The sequence below is a fragment of the Heliangelus exortis genome, chromosome 1 (assembly GCF_036169615.1).
Source record: "Heliangelus exortis chromosome 1, bHelExo1.hap1, whole genome shotgun sequence".
Classification (NCBI taxonomy): domain Eukaryota; kingdom Metazoa; phylum Chordata; class Aves; order Apodiformes; family Trochilidae; genus Heliangelus; species Heliangelus exortis.
This window is the reverse complement of record NC_092422.1, coordinates 81,409,648-81,433,422: the sequence shown is the minus strand read 5'-3', so window position 1 is coordinate 81,433,422 and position 23,775 is coordinate 81,409,648. Positions and strand designations below refer to the sequence as shown.

Here is a 23,775-nt window from a genome sequence, read left to right as displayed (position 1 = left end):
GAAAAATCTTATATTTCTTGTTTTTCTCAAGTTCTCATTTTCATTACATCTAAACCTATTGTATTTTAGTTCTTGTAACCTCCCAAAACCCACAATTTATTATTCTGAAGCCCATCTTTTTCTATGTAATAAACTCTAGATTTTCTTCCTACTCTCTAGTCAAATTTCTTGGACTTCATGCATCTGTTTGCCTAACATATAAATTTTAAATTTATGAATTTAAAATACTTCTTTGCTAAGTAAGGTGCCAGAACAGAAAAAGGAACATTAAGAGTCTTACAGTAATTTTAAACCTATAGGTAATAAATAAACAGCTTTAAAATAATCAAATATTATTAATTATACTTCATGACTTACTAGGAAAATTCTGCCTTCTCTGGTAAGAATGGAAACCCCTGAATCTTCTAAAATACACTGTAAAATCTAGAATATAGAGGAATAGTATCCTATAGCTTCATAGAGGAAAGTAGCTTACCTTTGCATATTTTGATGGGTTAAAAAATGAAGAAATATTGTCATTTTATATTTTTTTTTACAGATTCTTTACAAACTATTATTACAGGCTATACCTGGTATTTTTATGTTAAGAATAACAACGTTTGGAAGGTCTACACCAACTTCTTCATACTATTTGAAACAGCAAAGGATCGATCTGCTTTATATCAAGCTGGCACCAAAAAAACAGATCCCGATATATCGTCTTCTCAACAGTTCTACATGCTTTTTTTCTCTTTGTTTTATCTTTGTTTTATCTTTGTTTTATCTTTGTTTTATCTTTGTATTTGTGTGCAACTAGGCAATACTACAGGATCTGGAGCAAAGACGTCCCCAACTGGATGAACTAGTAACTGCAGCACAAAATCTAAAAAACAAGACAAGCAATCAAGAGGCCAGAACAATCATTACTGACCGCAGTAAGTGCTGATTTTGCTGTCATATGAGGTTTCAGTCAATATGGGAAATGTAATAATTAATAAGCAAGGCATTTTCCAGGCACTTTTTGCATGATGAGAATTGAATCAGAAGACAGTTCCCACACAGATTGTTCAAACTGTTTATAGAAAAAAATGCAGTGATTATATATTTCATACTTTTCACCTCAGTTTCATATTACTTGTGTTCATAGTGGATGATCAATGCAGAAAATACAGTGTGATCACTATAGATAACGAATGCATATATACAAGGAGGAAAAAGAAAGAAAGAATTCACAGAGGATAGCCATAGGCTTGTGAGAAGCTTTCAATACTATCCCCCATAGTAGGGGGTCTGGAGCCTCATTATCTCATTATCTCCCATGAGCTGATGCAGAAATCTGATGAAGTTCTATGTCTTTCTAGTTCTAGCAAACTTACTTTGTCTAAGGTAGAAAATTTAGTAGATGAAGTTTTAGTAGTCTGTAGAACACGTAGTGTTGTCACTCCTGGAGGCTTGCATGTCCTAAGCCCCTTTGATAAAGGATGAAACACGCTCAAGGTCATGCCCTAAAAATATCCCTCTGTGATGGATTGTTATATATCTTCAATTTTGTGAACTTAAAAACTACAAAAAAATTAATTTCTTATGGTTCTAGGGATCCCCTTAGAGAAGACTCAGGCCAAATGCTTTGTGTGTGGGCACAGCCAATTCACTTTAGGGGGATGTGAACTGTTCTGAGCATCTTGGTCTGGAGACCAGAGTTTGCTCCCTGAAACTGTTTATACTATATCCTATCTGAGATAACATCGTTCAACTGCTATTGTCTTCCTGGCCTTGAATCATATTACTGAGAAAGAAAGAAGCTATTTTTTTCTATTTAAAATTGAGAAGAAATGAATAGCACTTACCTGTTACATAAGAACCTGTTCCTGTTTGACATCCCAATTAATTTTAGATTCAAATACTCAGTTGAATTCAGATGAAGTATGTGCATGTACCTTAACTTTAGGGTGCATATTCATAGCCAACATATTTAGCACTCCTATTGGTATTTTCTAGTATGTTTTAATTTTCAGTTCTGAGATAAATCTTTTGTACATGAGAACAGTAAATGCAACACAAAAATGCAACCATAATTCCTTTATGCTGTCATGTGAATTTTATGCATGACTAAATTTTGTTCTGGTGGAAAACTGCACTTCATTTCAAGTGAAATTGTCTTCTGAGATGGATTAAATGCTTCTTTCTCATACAGCAAAAGAAAGAAAGCAAGCTATCAGATGGAAAATCATGAATGAATATGTGGTAACACAGCTATATTAAAGCTTGCATCTGTGGTCAGCAGTTTGATGAATATAATTTACATGCTTTCTTAGTTTTATCTATAAGAATGCCTAAAATGGTTAGTTGGTTTGGAACTTAAAGTATACAAGATTCATTTTGTTGTGAGTTAGCAATTAATTTTCCATGTTGAAACTGTCAATGTTTTGAATACAGAAGTGCAATTTGTGATACAGCAAATACAGGCTACGTCCCTTTGTGTTCTTTCAGGTGTATGCTGCGTAGTATAGCATCTTCTAATGTTACCCTATTGTTGCTAATAAAAATATTCATGTAAGCAAAAAATTTGTCAGAAGTATACAGGGTTTGTGTTTCTGCTATGGAGGGAGATAAAGTAGGATCAAGGCCATTTTTGACACAGTCTTCAGAGGCAGCAAACTAGATTAATGAAGGTTTTCTCATGCTCAGTTGGTTTATGTTTGTATAATGTAGGCAGTGCTAAACACTATTCAAGAGGTATTTCTTTTTAATTTTAGGAGATTATGGTATTTCTAAAGGAAAAATAAATGCTAGGACTTCATAGGGGGACACAAGGTTTTCCTGAATAAATGCCAAATGTGTCATACTGTTGCCTAAAGTATTACTTTAAAACAAAAATATTAATTTTTAATTAATTTAATTAATTTTTAATTAATTTAAGAATTAATTAATGCATTTTTAAATTGCATGATGTTGTTTCGTGCTGTATGTTGTATGAAGAACATTGAGATAGCTTTGTTTGGTTTGAATCAGGCTTGCTAAATACCTGTATAGACAGTATCCATTTGCTTACTGGAACTGCCATGGAGGTAGCTCATCCCCCTTATCCCCTCACAGGTGTCCTGATCATGGGAAGACTCTAGTCATCCTCAGACAGAGCTGGGGGGGAAGTTGTTCTCTAACTGTGTCTGCTGCTCTGTACAGTGCTCCCATGTAGTGCAGCTGTTTGGCCTTGCAGTCCAGTACTGAGCCCAGCCTATTCGCACCCAGGATGTAGTCCCCAAGTCCATCTCTAGGAATCTTGCTTGAAGCCAGAGCTGAACCCTGGACCAGAGAACCTGTTCCACTTGCTAAAGTTCCCCACAATCTAGAGAGCAGCCCCTTCATTCTGCTGGGAGATTGCACCAGAATCCTGCTGCAGGTCCTCTCTGATTACCTCACCTGCAGACTGTTCCCTATTTTCTGAAGCTTTTTACCTCTTCATAGATACAAATAGGTTACCATGGTTATGTCTTAGCACTTATGAGTACAGATTCAATTCTATCCAGTTTCATGACCTGAGCATCAGCACCGTGCCACTCGTGCTTCTCTGCAGCAGCTGCGTAGCACTTTCACTCGTATTCAGCCTTCTGTAGTGTCACAGCATCAGGTGTGACAGCCAAGTGCAGAGGATCTCATCATGAAGGAAAGTGAGTGCAGGGCCATGCTGTACTGGTCTCTCACGCAGCTGATAAGCATGACTATACCCAGTGCTCTACCTATTCCAGTGCTTCAGCCCAGGATCATACACTTCGAGAAGTAAAAGTGGTCTTAAATGACATTAAAAGGTGAAATCAAAACTATGTAATATATCCCCTTCCCCCAGACTATGCACATAAAAAGGTGCAGATCTCTTGAAACATAAATATTACAGTATATAAATCTGAGTTTCACCTAAAAGGCTGACGACATAGAACTATCTCACAGTCAAAAAGCAAACCAAACTCACCATGCCAAAGTGTAGACACAGGCCCATGACACTTTGAGGGAGGTGGCAGGGGGGGTGTATTTGCAGGGAAGAGCCTGACCCATCTGGGTGGTGGCTCCTTGTTATCTTCACATGCACCAGGGAAGGGTGCTAGTGGTTTCCCAGGGTGTCACACAGCCCTAGGTACATGTTACAGGACTATGCTCCTGGGGTGCACTTGAGAGGCTGGGAAATGGGATTAGACCCCAAGTCCCCAGTGATTTCCAGGAGTGGTTGGAGGAGCTGCTTTATTGGTCAGAGGATGGGCCAGCATGCTATCAACTGGAATTAAAACCCTGAAGGTTCTGGTTTCTCTGCTAACCTTGGTAACAGTGTGCCCAGGTGGCCAAGTAGGCCAATGGCATCCTGGCCTGTATCAGGAACAGTGTGGCCAGCAGGTCCAGGGAAGGGATTCTGCCCCTGTACTCAGCGCTGGTGAGGCCACACCTAGAGTACTGTGTCCAGTTCTGGGCCCCTCAGTTCAGGAAGGAGATTGAGGTGCTGGAGCAGGTCCAAAGGAGGGCAACCAGGCTGGTGAAGGGACTCGAGCACAGATCCTATGAGGAGAGGCTGAGGGAGCTGGGGCTGTTCAGCCTGGAGAAGAGGAGGCTCAGGGGAGACCTCATCACTCTCTACAACTCCCTGAAAGGAGGGGGTAGCCAGGGGGGGGTTGGTCTCTTTTCCCAGGCAACCCTCAGCAAGACAAGAGGGCACGGTCTCAGGTTGTGCCGGGGGAGGTTTAGGTTGGATATTAGGAAGAAATTCTTTATGGAGAGGGTGATCAGACATTGGAATGGGCTGCCCCGGGAAGTGGTGGATTCTCCGTCCCTGGAGGTTTTTAAGAAGAGACTGGATGTGGCACTCAGTGCCATGGTCTGGTAACCACAGCAGTAGTGGATTAAGGGTTGGACTTGATGATCTCAGAGGTCCCTTCCAACCAAGCCGATTCTATGATTCTATGCTTGTTAGAGTCTAACATTGAATTACATTTAGAAATCACTCTTGCCTTTTTAAACTATTTATAAAGACAAATAAGCTAAACATTTCATACAAAATCAAACAAAAAACATTTGTTAGGGAATCTGTATGAAGAATTGCAGATAAGTCCATGATCATGCGATTATTTTTCAAAAGCATTGTCATATTATTGCCTAGTCTTTCTTTGGGAAATAAAATCAGAAAGTAAAATTAAGCTCGGACAATTGAATTATTTCCTTTAAGCCCATTTTTTCTACCTTTATTTCATTATCTGTATGAATTTACAGGAGCTATACTATGTAAAAATAGCTGTCTCAAGAAAGCACAGTTTGCATTATGTTTACATGATGTTAGATTCAAATCTCTGTTTTAGTAAACCATGGTTTGTTTACAACTCCTACATGAGAGAATACTTAAGAATAATAATTAAATTTAGTCTTGAGAAAAAGTTCTAGGGAAAAGCAAGATACCTCACTGCTCCTTTAATACCCTTGCTAAAACATTCTATTCTAACAGAACCATCTGCTGTATAATAAAGTTTTTTCACTACATGACGCATCACAGCTCCAAAACACTTTGCTTTACTGCAGATGAGAAAGTTGCTTCTTTAGATTGAATGAGTTTATAAGCAACTTGGAATATAATAAAGTAATTAAACCTAGAAAATCCCTTTAATTTTCTGTCAGTTCCTATGTAGAGAATACATAAACCTTGTAAAAAGTCAATAAAGAAATATACTGAGAGATAATAAAACCAGATTTACAGTTGTAGAATTAGAAATACAGAAGTAATTACAAAGGCTATGTTAGATCTTGGAAATGTAAGAAACTTTAAACAGCAGGCCTTACTACTGCTGTGTTCTCACACATGCAAAAGAAAACAGTGAATAAGATCTTTCTGGTTTTACTTTGCTATTAATTTACATCCCAATTATTTTTTTATGTGGCGTCTGGCTGTGTAAGTGATAGAGGAAGTATGAGAATGAATATTTATAGAACTCTGTGAAGAAATAATCTCTGGCTGACTGGAGAATCTCCCTTTTGAGGTTGTAAGAAGCCAAAGTAGCACACATTTTTCTTTAGCAATTGTATGAAATGTAGTGGACTCTCAAAATATCACTTCAGAGGTTAATTAAGTTCTATTACATAAAACACATAAATAATAACAATAAATACAAGCATTTTAATGAACACTATTTTGATTAAGAATTAAGCATTTGAATCAAATTATTCCTTTTTGAGATTTTTTTTAAACTAGGTCCATAAAGGTATGAATATATAGAGGATAGCTTCAGGAAAGTGCTTAGGTTTCGGTTTGGTTTTAGTCTTGAGTTTTGTTTTGGGTTTTTGTATTTGTTTTCTTTTGTTTTGGTTAGGGTTTTTTTGATTGTTTTGGTTTTGCTTTTATTAAAAAAAAAAAAAAAAAAAAAAAAAAAGCTATATGCTATAATTGGTTGTTAGACGAACTGCACTTGAATTAATCTGGAAAAAGCCTGGGTGTCTCTGTGCCACTCCATAAAAATGCCTTTATTGAATGGTTTGCTGTATTTGACAGTTTTATGGCAAAATCATCAACTTGTCATCACTTTCACAACAAAATGTATGGAAAGTCCACAGTGAATTACAGCTATATTGTTGTCCTCGACAACTTAATAAAATAGCCACCCTCTTTGTACTGCGATCCATGTGGTTTTCTCTTAGAGCTAGTTGGCTACGAATAAAGAGTTTACTGTTTGAAAAATGATGTTTGTACAATGTGGAATTTGTCACTGGTAGTAAAACTCCTAGTTACCAACTCTGTAAAAGAAAACGTGGAGGAGAAAACTTCATTTGTATACTGTTTGCCCGGCTAGCTTGATGATATTTTTGGGCTGCATTACTGAATAAACCCTGGTATTCTCTGGATTCCACATATTTCAAGAACGTCTCAAGAACCTGAGTAATAGCTTTCCTTTGTCATAAAGATGCAAAGTTCATTAATCTGCTTTACAGCTGAAACCTTGTTTTTCCCATGAGAATGCTATGCTATGGAAATGAAGGAAGGGAAGAAAACAGTTGTTACTAGAAAAAAACATCAATAACAAGATAAAGCCATAGCTCTGAAAGAGATAGCATGTAACTGAAAAGACTAATTCATTTGAAACCACTTCCTTGACACAGATTTGCTGTTACAGGATTTGTAAGAAAGTTATGGAACATTGTAAGAAGAAATAAGAAGCTTTTTTTAGAGCACTGGGGAGAGTTACCCTTTTAAGAATGGGAAATAACATGCCCCAGAAATGTCTGAGTGATCAGGGAATTACAGTTATATATCATTTCTCAGGCTATATATATTAGAATCATATGTCTCAGTGGACAAAGGGCAAGATCTAAACTGCCTACTTCAGGTGTTGTAGTGCTCCTCAAAAGGATGTGAGACTACAAAGTGACCTCTATTTCTGGTTATATTCTTGACTAAAAGTGGACTGGCTTTTTTGGTAGACCCAGACGTGCCAAGTTTATGAGGTGATATCAGTGCTGGTGGCTTGCTTAGACCTCACTTACGTTCTCAAAACTGTGAGAAGAGTTAGATAACTACTTTTTGTTGTATGGTAATTAGGTGGAATGTAGCTGTCCAGTTCTAAACTGAATACTTCTGAATACATAAGAACATTCTTCTGAGTTTTACATTTCTAGGAATTAGTCTTTGTTGGAGGAAAGACACTGTGAATAGCTGTGTTGCCTAGGGGCACTTAATTTTGCCCAGATCCTAAGTGCTGACAAAATTTTCTTCTTTGTCCATCTTCCAAAATAGTTAGGGGAGCAGAATGTTTAACCAAATCTCTCATCAGGAAAATATGACCACAGATCTACCTGCTAACTGTGAGCCTGTGAACAGCAAAGTACAGAGAGGAGTGTAAGGCTGTGCTGCAGAAAGAGAGTTTTCAGAAAGTGTGGCATGAGAATAAAATTTTGTAAAAAACTTTTCGATAATTTCAAGTAGGCCCACCCAGAAAAGTAAAAAACCCAACACCCTAAATAAAGAAAGCACAGTTTGGTAGGGAGAGGCTTCATACTAACCAGTTGTGCATTCCTTTGTGACGTACCCATGTATAAACAAAGTTATCTAGTTGAAAGATTTGGGATATACCATCCTTCAGAAGGAAAACATACTTCCCGCTTTAGCTGATAGAAGGATTTGGTATGGCATTGCAGGAGAGATGGTGTTTGAACCTTCTTTGTATCTTTTTTTTAACCTCTGTTGATCATCATTTAAGCATTCAATGAGATAATTAATAGAGGTGACCAGTCAGGCTACAGACTATATATTACTCTAATTTATAGTGTCAAGAAAACTCAAGCCTAGTAAATATTCTGCATTTTACTCTGTTGTTCTTAAAATGCTTGGAGACTGAGGTGATAGAGGTGATTTTAGTAAAACAGCCAAAGCATATAAATCTTTAGCCCCTTCCAACCTTCAGCCTGCCCAGTCACCAGTTAGATGTAAGTTAGTGCTGAGAGACATGAAATGTCAGAAAGTCTTGTAAGCCTTATTATAAGTGTTTTTAGGGGCATTTTTGCCATCTTTTATGCTCAAGGCAAGTCGTATTTTAAGAGACTGGTTTTATGTAACTGTAAAATACTTTGAAGTCTGAAAATGTTAAGTGCTGAAGAGGTCTGACTTATGCCTTGTCAATGGTAGAAAAATGTTCCCTTATCTTGTATAGTGGCCAGAGAATCAAACAGTGATACTTGACAGACTGAGGTAATTTTCTATGTTAGAAGAGTTAGTGTTAATAATTTGCCATTTATACCACTTATACCGGCATTCTATATTTTAGAATTATTTTCAAGTTAAAATCTCTTTTTGTAAGAAATTTAAATTCCCTATCTGCTGATAAAAATCCATCACTGTTTTTATATTTAGTGTATAGTCCATTTGGGCAATCAGTAAGGTTGCTGTCTAACCTAATATCTGTGAGTGTGTAGTTAACCAAGATCATGGAAATTATTTTTTTTAGATAGGAGGTTTCTATTTCTTCCTAGAGTCTAAGACTACTTCATATGTTTGAAGTCTGAAAGTCTCAAAAGTATTGCATTGTATGGTTTGGATGCATTCCCTTTTTCTTTCAGGAAGTGATAAAGCTCTTGTTTTTAACAAAAGCATTCCATTTACCCCAAGAAAGCTTCATTATCTTCCTAATATTGACTGTCTTTATATAGATCTGTAACATTTTTATCTTAATAACTTTAATTAATGATTTTATTTTAATTGAAATTTTAAACATTGAAATTTAATCAATGTGCACAAGCATCAAACAACTTGTTTCTAACAATGAATTTAATAAATAAAGTTATTTTAAAATTGTGCCAGAACATTATATGTTCATTTATGGCAGATCAAAGTTTTCTGTAGTAGTTACAGATCAAACAGGAAACAAAGGTCCTGCTCTGCAGAGATTACAAACTAGATTTAAATGTCACATAATCAGTAATAACAGGTGAATGCATATTTTGGTGTACATTGTGTCCCAACTCTTTTTCTAAAATGAGATCAATACACAAACAGCATATACTGGAACCTGTAGCTGTTGTCAGACAATGTAGGTAAGGACCCTGCCGTATGTTTGGCCTATGGATTTTACTTTAGCTGTCCTCAATATAAACTTATCATGGTTTTAGTTTTTCTTGAGTTGGAAATAAACCAATAACTAAAAGAGTGTTGTACACAGCCCCAAAGTGGGTTTTTTTTAGGTCTATCCAGAGTAAATACTGGCTTAGGTTGCATGAGAGAGGTCCTAAGACTTTGGTGATTTCATTTTCTAATGTATACTAAAGCATTGTTATGGTGATTTGTGAAATACTGTAGATAATTCAAAGAATTAAAATTTATTATGCTTTTCAGGACCATAAGCATATGAAAATGGTGGCTCTGAGGGTTTTCAATCTATATTTAGTGGATAGCAATGCTCATAGGATTACGTCAGCCTTCAGGCTCCATTCCCAGGGAGGGAAGGGGAAATAATATAAAAATTCTAGAGATTAGTTACTCAGATTTCATCTTTCTTGTCAGTAGGCCTGTTGCATGATAAGTGAGACAGTGACCCATCAGATACTGATCTGAGCAATCACTGTCTGAGTAACAGAAGAGTAGCTTTTGAACAGTCTAATATATGGTAAGAAAGTGGTGGCATCTGGGCTTGATGGACATTAGAAAAGGTTGTATTTCAATATATTTTAATTGGATGGGAACCTACACACAGTATTATTATTTTCCCTGGGTTTTTTTTGTTTTTTTTTTTTTTCAAGATGTGGCTTTGTTCACTACAGCATTAGATTAAGATGGTAGCAGTGATGGTTTAATCTGTTCAGTTGGATACCTTTTCTTTGCTCCATGTTAAGTTTTTTCCATCAGCAGGATGCTGAGCTCTGAAGTAAAATATGGAATAGCACAGCATAATTTCAATTGGAAGGGACTTAAAACAATCATTTAGTCCAACTGCTGGACCACTTCAGGGCTCACCAAAAGTTAAAGCACATTTTTACAGGCATTGACCAGATGCCTCTTAAACACTGACAGATATTGGGCATTGACCTCCCCTTTAGGAAGTCTGTTATAGTCTTTGAGCACCCCCTCTGTAAAGAAATGCTTCCTAATGTCAGTGTAATTGTAGTGTGTTAGGTTCAAAATTTGCTGAATTTCAGGTATATGAAAACCCTACATCAAAGCATGTTGGTTTGTCTAAAGTTGATTAAGTTTAGTCCATTTAGTGTCTCATAGGTCTCATAAATGTTACAATCTGTGTTGTTGTACCAAAGAAAACATGAAAAAAAGCAACACAGATAACCAGTCAAAACAAAACACCCAGAAACAAATCCAACCCCTTCTCAAACCAAAAAAAAAAAAAAAAAAACAGTAAAAGGCAACTTACCATGTTCTTCCTTTTCTTAAGATTGGTGTAATGGGTACATTATATATTTTTTGTTGTTTCATTAGTGAGCTAAATATTGGCCTAAAATGACAGATATTGTATGTTTGTTGTTTGGTACTGGAAGGCCACTGGTGCCTTCTCTTGTCCAGGTTGAACAACCCAAACTCTCTCAGCCTGTCCTCACAGGAGAGATGTTCCAGCCTTCCTCTAGACCTACTTTTGATAGTCCATGCCTTTCTTGTACAGTGAACCCCAGAGAGGGCTGCAGTGCTTAATAATGAGGTGAAAAATCAGATGTATCCTTCATGATATTTTTTCAGGGACAGCTGACTAGAAACTCCAGCACAGATAGAAACCCATAGACTCAAAAAACCTAATATTTACACAACAGAAGAGGTGCATCAGAAGAGATGCAGAAAAAGACTCCCAATAGTTCCTGGTCATTGTTCTTGGTCACAGAATATCATAGAGAGCAAACATAGCCCAGCAGCTCATCTCAGAGTTAAGACCAACAAATGAGAGAGACTGTTGATTAATGACCATTGTTGGACAGCTTACATTTGCTGATGCAGCTTAATTAGTAAGAATTACCAGGGTACTGGTTTAGACCTTGAGAGTTATAGGAAAAAAAAGCTTAGAATTTTGAGATTATATTATTCAGACAGCTCATATGATAGTTAATGTCAAAAAACAGAAGATATTTGCTGTTTATCCACTGTGAAAAGAATCAACACCAGTTGCAGTCTTTATTTTGTATTTATGGCTTTTGTGGAGAGTAGAGATTCTCCTGAGGGAATCATTTTGCTTTGTAAAGAATAAAATAGAAATATAAAGAGGATGCAAAACTGTGCTTCAGTAACTTGGAGCCTGTTATTCACACATTTACAGAAATTCCAAAGTCCATTTTCTTGGAATTTGGTACTCTAAGATTTCCCACAGTCTTACCCATACAATTAGAGTTGGATCTATTAAATCAAAATCAATGCAAATCAGTGTACTGATTTACAAATACAGACATATTTAAAAAACAAGACTTCACCTAGAGTCAGTAAGAGTTATAAATTAAAAATTAATAAATTTAAATTTTATATATATATATATATATATATAAAATAAATTCAGAAATTCATTGTCTGTATACTTCATTAGGTAGGTAATGAATTTCACACATCTTGGGGCTTAAATTGCCAGTCTTACCATTGTGTTTTTGCATCACTGAGTATGGAAGTCCATGAAAGCATTAGTATATGAAAGCTGATGTTCTTTAATAATGCCAATACCATTCTAGTTTGTGTTCAAAGAAAGCAGAATATAATTACAGTGATTTATTGTCCCATTATTAAATACAGGACCAGGCAAGTAAAATTTCTTCTGAAAAACAGCTTAAGAATTTTGTATGTAGATGGATTATTACAAGTGCTATCATCAATGAACAGAAATTAGATTCATAATTATAAATGATTTTCCATCTAATAACTTACCAAATTCCTAGAAAAAATAAATATTACAGTACCTAGTAACTTCTAATTAATCATTATGTTCCTAGGAAAAGATAGAAAATAATGGTATTTCTAAAGTACTTTGGAAACATTTCTATAAATTTAAAACAGAATTTTTTTTTTATTACTTACATATTCATCTGGTTAACCAGATTAGTCTTAATCCTATGGCTTCAATTTGTTTACTTTCTATCAGTCTAATTTCTAAATTAAAGTCTTCATAATTATATGATGAATATTTAAGAATGTGGCAAAATGTAATAATGCAGTAGCTATTTTCTGCATACAGCAAAGGAGATTAAATAAAGCAAACATTTTCAAAAAGATAATTAAATTATTCCAGCAAAGCAACCCTCTGTTTTTTCAGTCATTGTAATGTTACTACAAATTTATGTTTCTTTATCATCCAAATATGGTCATGACTGAAAAAAAAAAAAAGAAAATTAGTTAACTTGTGGTGCTTTGTCCATATGCATCCTGCTCCTAGACTCATCAAGGAGTCACTGCTGATTCAGTATCCTGCCTGTGCAGTGGGCCCAAACTGGTCCTTAGGACTGACTGCAGTGGTCCATTTCTCCTGTAGGTTTCTAGAAAAATTACTGTTAGCTTTGTTACCTGTTTCATGCTAAATCCTGAAGAATCTTTCTTCACTTTAGGGGAAATGTTTATTTCTCACATCATTATTTTACAGCCTGTATAATATTTTAAAATGGAAGACAAATGCTCTTCCACATAATGCACACCATGATCTGCTTCCTTTTATTTAATGAAAAAATGATCATGAAAACTTCATTTGAGAAGTGATAAATGCTACATAAAAAAATACTTCTATAAAATGTTGACAAACTACTGAATGCTTTCTGAAGGACCTGTTTTCTAAATAATAAGCTCTTGCATGCCCTTCACAGTCCTCTGTCATGGAAGTTGCTTTTTACTTGTTATAAGAAAATGATTTCTTTAGATGTGCTAACAGCTTATTCCGGTCTCTAACTCCCAGTCCCTATAGCAGGGTTTAAAGCAAGCTTCACACTGCTGAAGAATTATTCACTTGGTACTTAGCAGAAACTACTTGACAGTTTACCGTGCATTCTGTGTGATCTGACACTTCCAAGGGAACAGAGTGACCTTCATTAGTTTGATTACATGGACAGGATCTTTAGATAAAAGTAAAATGGGCTTATCCTAGTGAAACAAAACAAAATTACATCACAGAGTTGCAATAGTGGGAAAAATTACCTTCCAAAAGCAGAAACTACAAAACGAGTTTATGAGTGTGTCTTTAAAAAAAAAACATTTAAAACTGTTTAAATGGCTTTTACTGCTTATCTTTCTTAGCCTCTGAAAAGACAAGAAAGGTTAACACTCTTCCTCCCCAGCCTCTCATGCCTTGACAGGTCTTTCAGGTATATTTTCATTGTTCTTACTCACCCCAGGAAGACTTAAACTGTCTTACTCTGAGCATCTCTTCTTCCTTGTTTCACTTGTAATGCCTTTTATCTGTTCATACAAAATAGAATATTGCACAATAGCGTAGAGGATTATAATTCTTGCCTTCTTCCCAGGTATTATTTATTCGTTTATGTGCAGCCTGATTTGTGTACTTTCTGTGTGCCCATTTTTTGTAAGCCACAGCCTTATATCATAATCTTTTGTTGCACAGTGGGATACAGATATGATAAGGAATAGTCTTTCCATAAGTATGGAATAGATTAATGGTGCATAAAAGTCACATCTGACATTTTATTGGCATAAATGACAGAGTTCACATTAAACTAGATATTCTAAGTTGCCACCCTTCCATTATTTTTGGGTTCATTGGCTAAACCCTCTCATCACAGTACTGACCCTCTAAGGGACACATAAGATGTCTTAGATGACATATTATTAGTGTTTTTCCATCTTTAGTTAAAGTGTTTTCATAACTTGCTAAGGTCATAATTTAAGTAGTACGTCTTTTATAAGTGTCTGAAAAGGTTAAGAGAAATGCTTTACAAGAAAAGATAAAGAAGGACAGCTAAAACATAAATTACTGTCTGAGAAGGTTGGTTCCAACTGTTCTCTAATGTGTACTCTTTCCTATGCAGCTCCACTCCATAATGATAGCCTGCAGTCAGCAACTTAGTATGTAACTGCTACTGTAGCTGCCTAAGTACTTCAGCATTTAAAAAAAAAAATGTTTTAGCTTGTCCTTATTTGACTCTGCATCAACTATCCATGCATAGTCCCTGGGCTGATCTCTCTCAGACTCACTGTTGTTCCTAAGAACAGAGCAGGCATGCTTCTGTCAAGGGGCATTGTATGATAGATTTTATTACAGGGATTTCTCTTTGAAGATTAAGACTCAGGTCAGGCACCTCCTGTTCTGGAAGGCAGCAGAAGAGATGGAAGGGCACTTTCAGCAAGAAATAATTGACAATGGGAAAACTTTAACTGAATCCTTTTACTAGATAAAAAACATGTTAATTTAGGGTTTTTTTCTTAGAACAGTACAACAATGAAAGGTAAGCACAAGATAAGACAAAGCTTAAAAGATGTTTTAATCTATGATTCAACTCATGTGGATTCCAGAAAACTGAGCCAAAACTGGAAAGCATCAGAAAGACCTGTGTGTAGTGGTTAGTTGTTGTGCCTTCAGAATGGTCCTGTAGCCTTAAGAAAAATATATATTTTTTCTCATAATTTGTTTATCGCTAATATGTGAGAAATTATACTCTTTAGTGGAAGAAAGGGCAAAGTGTAAAAAAGGTACAGTAACCTAGTATGGTTTTTGTTTAAATATGTATTTTCTGTTTTCTTCGTCATGCCTCTTAGAAAACCTCTTTAGTAAGACATTTAATTTTTAGAATTGCAAAAACTAGTGTTTTATGCAGCCACAAAAGCTTAACTAAATTTTCTAGGGATAAATATATAGGTCAATTAGAAGTATATGAAGTAAGATGAAATACATAACAATTAGCTCTCCAGAACATTTGAAGGAAACTATAATATGGAGCTGCCACTCCAAAAGAAATCAGTCCAACCTGACATGAAGCATAAAACATGTACTTCTTTGAAAACAACTTCGTAAAGGACTTAAACTGTAGGGACATGTAAGGAGAAGTAGCAGTAATTTTCAGTCTTTTACTTGTAGTGCTGGCTGGTTCATGCACTGTCACATAAAGTGTTGTGCTTGCTTTCCTGTTACTGTGTAAACCAATTTCAGATCAGGGCTGCATCCAGGTCTGAAGCCAGATTTTGGGAATGCAGTGCAAAGCCCTCACCCACCAATTTCTTAGCTGCTTAACATTGATAAGTGAAGCATTTATAAGTGGCAGGGGATATAAAATGTATTCTTCCTTATGCTTTCATTCTATTTGCCAATGACAGCCATTCTCTACAGACATAGTGTTTAAAGTCTACTTAGTAATCTAAGAATGATCTCCATTACCTTTTTTTTTTTTTTTTTTTTTTTTTTAATGCATTGCATGTTTCTTATTGCTACAAAGGAGGGAAGGATACCTTAAAATTTGACAAATCATGACAAAAATATGGAAGTATATCTAAGTAATATTTCAGAATTGGCTAGATTTCAAGCTCATGTATCTTTTTTGTTATGGTTATTGCTGCAAGCTTTAGGTAAATTTAAACACTCAAAGATGTATTTAAAAGAATTTCATTTTTCAGCTAAGGGAGACCAATGCATCAGTAGCTTCTTTTGGTAACATGAATTATGACTGTCCACAATTCTGCCATTTTCCTGTTATATTCTGCAGGTCAGATTTCATTACTTTCTCTAGTCTTCAAATCTATGGACCTGCAGGGAAATAATTACTTGGTAGGAAATTGTCAATATACTGACAATAATGCTTTTTGAAAAGCATTCTTCTACTGGGCAGCTTAGTTAATTTGTTGGGCAAGGGAAGTGGAAGTTTTCTGCCTCGCAAATTCTGTTGATATTTATTTATTTGTTCACTTTTTTTAGAGGATGTGCTGGATTCAATAGACTTAAACGAAATGGCCCTGTAATGATTGCTTTTTTCAACTCTGTGTAGTCTAACAGTAACTTAAAGTAACATGAATATTATTTCTCCTGTGACTGACCACTTCTTTTCTGTTGTTTCCACTGCTGTTATATTATAAACAATAGAGAGTAAAGTCTCTCAGTGAAGAGGGTTATATCTGCCTTATCATTTATATTAATTAGCCCTACATATTTTCTCCTATATAGTACTACACTGTTTGACATATTCTAGCTCATAAAGGACACTTTAATTATGTAGATGCCACGGTGTGTTTGTCCCCTGTTGAAATACTTTGTTGAGTGGCTTTTGTCACTCACTGGTTCAAGAAAACATTTTATTTTATTTTATTTTATTTTATTTTATTTTATTTTATTTTATTTTATTTTATTTTATTTTATTTTATTTTATTTTATTTTATTTTATTTTATTTTATTTTATTTTATTTTACTTTATTTTACTTTATTTTATTTTATTTTATTTTATTTTATTTTATTTTACTTTATTTTACTTTATTTTATTTTATTTCATTTTATTTTATTTTATTTTATTTTATTTTATTTTATTTTTTGGCTTGGCTTACCTAGTAACTTCCTGAACTCTTCAATTACAATCTGTAATAATGCAAAACTATTATGCATGCTATTTTTAAAGTATCCAAGCTTTTCTTTCCTCCTTTTTTGAGGGAGATAACCCAAGTATTTTTATGGTGAAATGTGTTCCATAGATTTGGACTTGTGTATTTTTAGTCACTTGTGTGAATGGACTCCCAAGCTGTTCTGAATACAGTTTTCTTTATGCACCCTAAATTCCCCTCTTGGGTGGGAGAATGTGGTATGTGATAAAAAACTCAATCTTGCTGAGAAAAGCACAGTCCCTAAAGAAGGACTGGTAATACTTCTTACTTAGATAAAAATCCCATGAGACATGGAACAGATCCATCTATATATATTTTGATTTTTGTGGATAATATTTTTCAACATTTCTTATTAAAAGCAGCTATCATGAAGAATAAATAGACCGTTTTCTTTTGAAGCAGTTCTGCAACAGTTTTCACTTATGCTTTAGATTAATTCTAAGTATTTGGACCTTAGGCTATCCTTGATTTGCTCTGATTGTGGTATGTGTTTCTCAGTTCTATTTCTTTATTTCCTTTTGCATTTCTTTTGACTGGGCCATGCTGCTTACTCACAGTGTGCTTACTTGCAGTTTTTTTCCCTAGACTTGAATAGGGGATGCTAAGAGGTTTTCTTCCCTGTCCCTAAACCTCAGCTGAGTCCATGAAAGATCTTTTTCCTTTTTCTGGAAGAAGGAGGAGGACTGATAAGTAGAAGTCTCTTTCCTTGATCAAGCATTTCTCATCCCTTTGGTCTTTAGCCTGCCCCATTCTGAAATTGACTGCAGTGAGAGAGGCACTGTTGGAAATAGCACTCAGTGATAATTTTGATTGCTGAGTACCCCAGGAATCACTGACTGTTCCCCTCCCTAGAAGGACTGTGAATTTTCAGTGTGAAGCAGTCTTCAAGAAAATATTGAGAATGTGCTTTGTGATGACTAAACTCAAGGAATTAAAGAAAAAATAAAAGAAAAAATAGAATAAAATGCCTATTTCTTTATGCACTGCACAGATTTTTTTTGTTTGTTTGTTTGTTTTTTGTTTTTTGTTTTGCTTTGGGTTTTTTAGGTCAAACTTCAACTACATGAACAACTAGGTCTCCTTGTGGTTTTATGCTACTTTTGACTGGCCTGATGCTGGATGCCAGCCAACACTTTTTCTCAATGATTTAATGATTATTGGGACGCACAAATCACATTTCTCTCAAATAGTGGATAAAGCTAATTGTTATTTTATAATTAGCATGAACATATGAGAAAGATTTTAGTCTCTGCAGTCTTTTTAACATTTGCTTTAATTAACGAAGAAAGTATAGCCGTTAATTATGTCTTGCAATAAATTTTAATATTACTGAAGTTGAATACTACTGAAGTATCTAAAGAACTTGTCCATCAGAAAATATCAAACTTTGTTTTAATTTGGTAAGAATGAAAGACAATTGCTGATGTTTTTCTCAAATGTGATCCTGTTTCATACTGGTTTTTGAAGCATGAACCTGGCATTTTATATGTTCTTTGTTAAACTAAAATTAGTTGTAAATTGCAGCAGTACAAGAGCTCTCCAACATGGTCAGCTTGAGAAAATTTAAACATAAGTCTTTACTCCTTTAAGATAAAAAAATAATAATAAAAAAGCTCTTAAGTGACTCAGCTTCTGTTTTTCTTTTGTGTTTCACCAGTTGAAAAGATACAGAGCCAGTGGGATGAAGTGCATGGACACCTCCAAAGCCGGAGACAGCAGCTTCATGAGATGTTAAAGGATTCAACTCAGTGGCTAGAAGCTAAACAAGAAGCTGAGCAGGTTCTGGGACAAGGAAAAGCTAAGCTTGAGTCATGGAAAGAAATTTCCTACACTGTGGAAGCTCTGAAAAAGCAGAACACAGATCTTAAGGTCAGTACTGAGAATTAAAATATTTCTACGTGAGTTAATTAAATTGTTAAAGAAACTGTCCTCTAACTAATGGGCAGTGCACATTAGGAACAACTTCTTTATCCCTAATTTCCCACAAAAAATTAGAAATTAACATGCAAGGTCGAAAATACGTGCGACTTAATCCTTGAATGAAATTCATCTTAACTTACCAGTCATAATAAATATCTGGCTGATCTTACAGGAGGGATACCTACCTTTTCAGCACAAGTATTTTTCACCTCTGCTGTACAACAGCCTCAGCTGCAGTGGTACCACAGACTGGGAAATACTGTAGTATTAGTATGTCTGTCCTCACCAATAATGAAACTGTATATGTATGTCTGGAAGAAGGGAAGGAAAAGGAAAAGGGAAAGGGGAGAAAGGGAAGGGAAACTTAAAAACATGGAGATACTGTAAAAATCAAGCATTTTGATTTGTCACAAGATAATCTTGCTGGATTCATCCTTGGTAGGGTTCTTAACTGGAAAAAAAACCCTGAAATGGCTGCTTTTGTGATTTCAGCATGTTGTTACATTTTAGATGCTAAAATCTGAACCTCTGTTAATTTAGGAGCTACTTGAAGAATACCTCAAGTTTCAATGTGTGTCCTTACTCTTGCATCAGTTTTTAAGTTTCTTGTTATGAAAATAGGAATAATTCAGTGGCATTCTTCATCAATAAATTTCAGAAATAGCTGTTTCAGATTAATAACTCATTTTCTGGTTGGGGAAAAACAAGATTGAAACCAATCAACCAATCGGCCTCTTAAAGTACGTCCTTCCTCCATGCTAATGGGACATTACAGTTTAGTTATTTGGGAGTAGTATAGTTACACAAATATTTTCTGCTAGGTTCTCCTCTTCTGCCCTCCAGATTCTTAAGTTTTTTAACTCTTACCACTCAGCCACTTGGTTAGTTTGTGGACTTAGAACAGTCTAATTTTCACAACAGAATGATAATGAACTGCTGTGAAGAACTGGGGTATGAGATCCTTATCAACTGGTTTTAGCCCTACAGAAAGTAGTAATTGAATGACTGGTCTTCAGCTGTCTCCATCAGAAATTTTTCTGATATTTAGAAGTAGACACAAAATCTGTTGCAGTTTCCGCTTGGGTTTTGGTTGATTGGTTGGATTTTTTCCCTGTAAGAAGCATAAAAACTTTCTCCAGCCTATTGTTTCAGGACTGAGGTGTTGTTTTCACCTTTGAGATTAAGGCCTTTGAGATTAAAGGGTCATTGCTTGAAAAGGGTGGATTATGGTAAACAAGGGCAATCGCTCACTAGTGTACTGGAATATTTTATAGATTATATGTGCTGCTGTCATTCAGCATAGAGGACTCCCCTTTGTCACTGTTTTTCTGCAGAGATAGAGTTCTGACTTCTGCCCAGTGTTTGGTTAAAAGATAAATAAATTAAAAAAATTGCTTCAATAAAGTCAATGTTGCTGCTCTGCAAGACCCAATTAACCAAATAACCAGTTCAGTGCAAACAGTCACATGTCATTGTGTTACTGTCTTATGATTCAAACATAAATTACTTAACTAGGAAAATAATCAAAAACATTGGTTTAGAAATGGATTTTATGGTCACTTTTTAAAAAAGAATATATAAGCTTTAGATTAGGTTCATCTGGGAGTGTATGTTTTCTGAGAAAATTATGGGCTTTTTGAGTCAACATTCTCCAGGGGGGAAAATAACAGTATGGCTTTCTTCTCTTCCATCTCCCAAGTTATAGAGAAGGTATAATATACCTTTTCATCAAATGTCTCTCTATTTATAAGCAGTTTTTGAAAAGATACCTACAGATTCTTTTTACTTTTTCTTTAAAAGAGATGAGGCACTTGGGCTTTCAGTATCTTCAGCCATTTCCATTCCAATCTGAATTCAATATGACACGTTGTGTCACATTACAAACCTAAGTCTGTAATTAAAATTGCAGAGTCACAGCAAGTACATGTTATTTTGCTGTGCCCTCATGATGTTATGAACATCAAGAAGCTCTGCTGTTCCAGGGTTGTTTATTTTCACTTTTTTGGTTTTGACTAGCCTTTCTTTCTCTTTTTTGCCAGCCTTCCTAGAGGAATTGTCCTTGTCTGCCAGTAACTCCTATTGTGTCAAATCCCTCCTGAAAGCTTCTCAGATGTGACAGCATCTGCTGTTGTGTTCATGCTTGAGATAATGGGTCATGAATTCTAACAAAAATGGAACTCCTTCTTTGATTTAACAGCTTTGTATTTTTTCAGAGTAGTATTATTTAAACTGAAGGACCTAGAAATACATCAAGTCCTCAAAATAAATGCTTTCTAGGCTTGTGTGCCAAACACATATATTTTGATGTTGTCCCCTGAATATGTAAAGAATGTTGCCTTTTGGCTTTTACACTGATGAAAAGAAAGCTGTCATTTCTATTCATTTGTGCTAAGGGAAAGGGAGAGGTCAGTGTGAATCTTAAATAAATTCTTCAGATACACTAATTTTGTCAGCTTTGTAACTCAACAAAGCTTGGTGTGAGAAAGTACTAACCAAGTATTCTTCTAGTTTGTTTGTTAAGCATTATAGGTCTGCCTAAAGACTGCTGAGTAAGTGCAAAAGTTCTCCTATGCTCTGAGTACAGTTTTGATCAGTGCTTGTGTTAATGGGTTTTTCTGTTAGTGAATCTGTTTGTGTTTTTTATCAGTGAATCATTAGATACCAGTAAGCTCAGCAATACCAGTCTGATTATTTATTTTTTAAAATGCCAGCACAAACCAAAAATCTGAAACTGGCTTGTATTTGGCCTGTGGTGTTTTTAATAGGATTTGACACATTTGTTTCTGATATTTAAAAGGAAATTAACCATGTACCATATATCTGAGAATTAAAAAAATTACTGCTTTGAATCAGAAATCAATTGGGATCTAATTTGCTGAGTATTAAAGCATTTTTTCATTCAATTTTTTTTTTCACTTTTTTATTTGAGAAATGACCCCAAGTATGGAGAGTCAGAATGTGGCATTCTGGCCAATGAGAGTCTTCACCCTTTAAAGCTCTGTTTGTTATTGTTCATTAAGTGATGACTGCAGATGGTTAACTCAGCAGGCTGAAGGTTACAGGTGTATAAATAGTACATCAACTCTTCAGCTCTGTTCCATCCCCAAGTCACCTGCACATGAGCTAGTGTAAAACTAATCTCAATGCAATACTAATCTTACATAAAAAAAAATAAACCTGTTAGTATTACCTGTTCACTTCTTTGTTTTGTTAGAATAAAACTTCTTGTTTTGTTAAGAGCTATCGCGGCATCTCTTCTCCCTCTGTAGTTTTGCTGAAATGGCCAAAGTGAATGAATAGGAGGAAGGATGGACAAAAGGTTTCCTTCCTTTCCTTCAGTGATCATCTATTTCTTGTTCATCTAAATAGGAAATTAAATGGCAGCCTGATTACTTTCCCTGCTCTGTTGGCAATTAGGAGACCAGGCAACCTTCCAATGGCAGGGCCTTTGAGGCGATTTTTATGCCCTGGACTTGTGGATAAGGATGAGAGTATCTCACTTGCCTTTGTTTTCTTCTTGCAAGGGGAATAACTTACTAGGTTCTTTTTTAACCACTCCCTGTGTGCCAATGTAGGATAAAATGGAGCCTCAGCATTTTGTGGATTTTTGTTATACCAGGGTTTACAGTGTACTGCTTTGATTTTGGTTAACAGTTAAGTTAATGCTATTGATTATGATGCAGAAACTGAAATAGAGTTCCTTGATAAAAAAAAAATAATATAAGCATGTAAATAAAACATGCTATATATAAGCAGGAAAAAAAAAAAAGGAAAAAAAAAAAAAAAAGAGAAAGACAGAAAGAGAGACTGGTTTGTGATAAATACACCTGTTCTGCCTGGAAACTCACATGGTCAGAATTGGATGATGCTTTACATACTTATTGCTACATTTGAACTTGTGTGCATAATTTATTTTGTTCCACTGGGCAATCCTGGGATAGAAGAAAGCTCTGATTTCCTTACTTGTTTTTAATCAAGGATCCTCTAACTAGTTTCTTCTAATTAAAATTTTAGAATACATTTTTACCTAAGTAACACGATAAATGCACAGCCTTAATGCTTTAAGCCTTTCAATAAACTCAGCGAATTCCGGTGATAACACAGATGAAACAAAGAGAATGCTTTAAAAAATGCTGAAATTAAGGTAATGAAGCATTTTCCTTTAAACACAAATCAAAGGAATTATTAAGTAGCTAAAAGATAAATGTGATCTACAAATATAAAAGGGAGAAGGGGGAAAATAATGCAAAGAATTTTATTCTAGGATATAGGAGTTGGTGGGCCTCTGGCACGAGAGGCAGTTAGAAATGTTTCTCCATGTTTGCACACAGAACAAATTTGAAGCAAGTCATGCACTCCTCAAAGTCATTGAAAAATTACATACCAATTTCCAGTAAAGCAGAAAATACAAATTGTTTCTGCCGACAAAGCTCTCCTTATTCATTTCTTTCCTGAATGATGATCTTGTGTTGTAATGTCAGGAAGTTAATGGATTAATGTTGAACTTAATGGTGAGAACAACACTTTTGGAAATAACCTTGTAGAGGATCTTTCCGTATTTTCATTATAAAACTGAATTTGGAAGTTTTGAAAGGTTGTTTGTATTCACATGGGACTGGGCAACAAGAATTCTTTTTTCAAAGTAAAATTTACAGGCCATTAATTTACAACATGGACAAAATATGGTAACTTTTCTATGTAATACAGTTAAGAGTCAGCCTGCTGTGATTCTTTGGAAAAAAGTAGCTGTATGCATGAAGAGCTTTAAACTAATAGAAAGGTGTTGTGTAATACAGATGGATATAAAGTGTAATAAAGACCTCAAGGCAGAGTAGTTACTTGCTATAGAAATCTACAAAATGGAAATA

General features: G+C 35.2%; 1 protein-coding gene across 18 annotated transcripts in view; it reads left to right on the top strand.

Annotated features, from left to right (window-relative positions):
* The window catches only part of DMD (dystrophin), a 1,120,784-nt gene that overhangs the window by 841,338 nt on the left and 255,671 nt on the right, over positions 1-23,775 (top strand). For all 18 annotated transcript variants that reach the window (XM_071750505.1, XM_071750583.1, XM_071750574.1 and 15 more), the window contains 2 exons: positions 797-914; positions 18,645-18,856. In XM_071750505.1, coding sequence (XP_071606606.1) covers positions 797-914; positions 18,645-18,856 — 330 coding nt within the window. The remainder of the gene's footprint in view (positions 1-796; positions 915-18,644; positions 18,857-23,775) is intronic.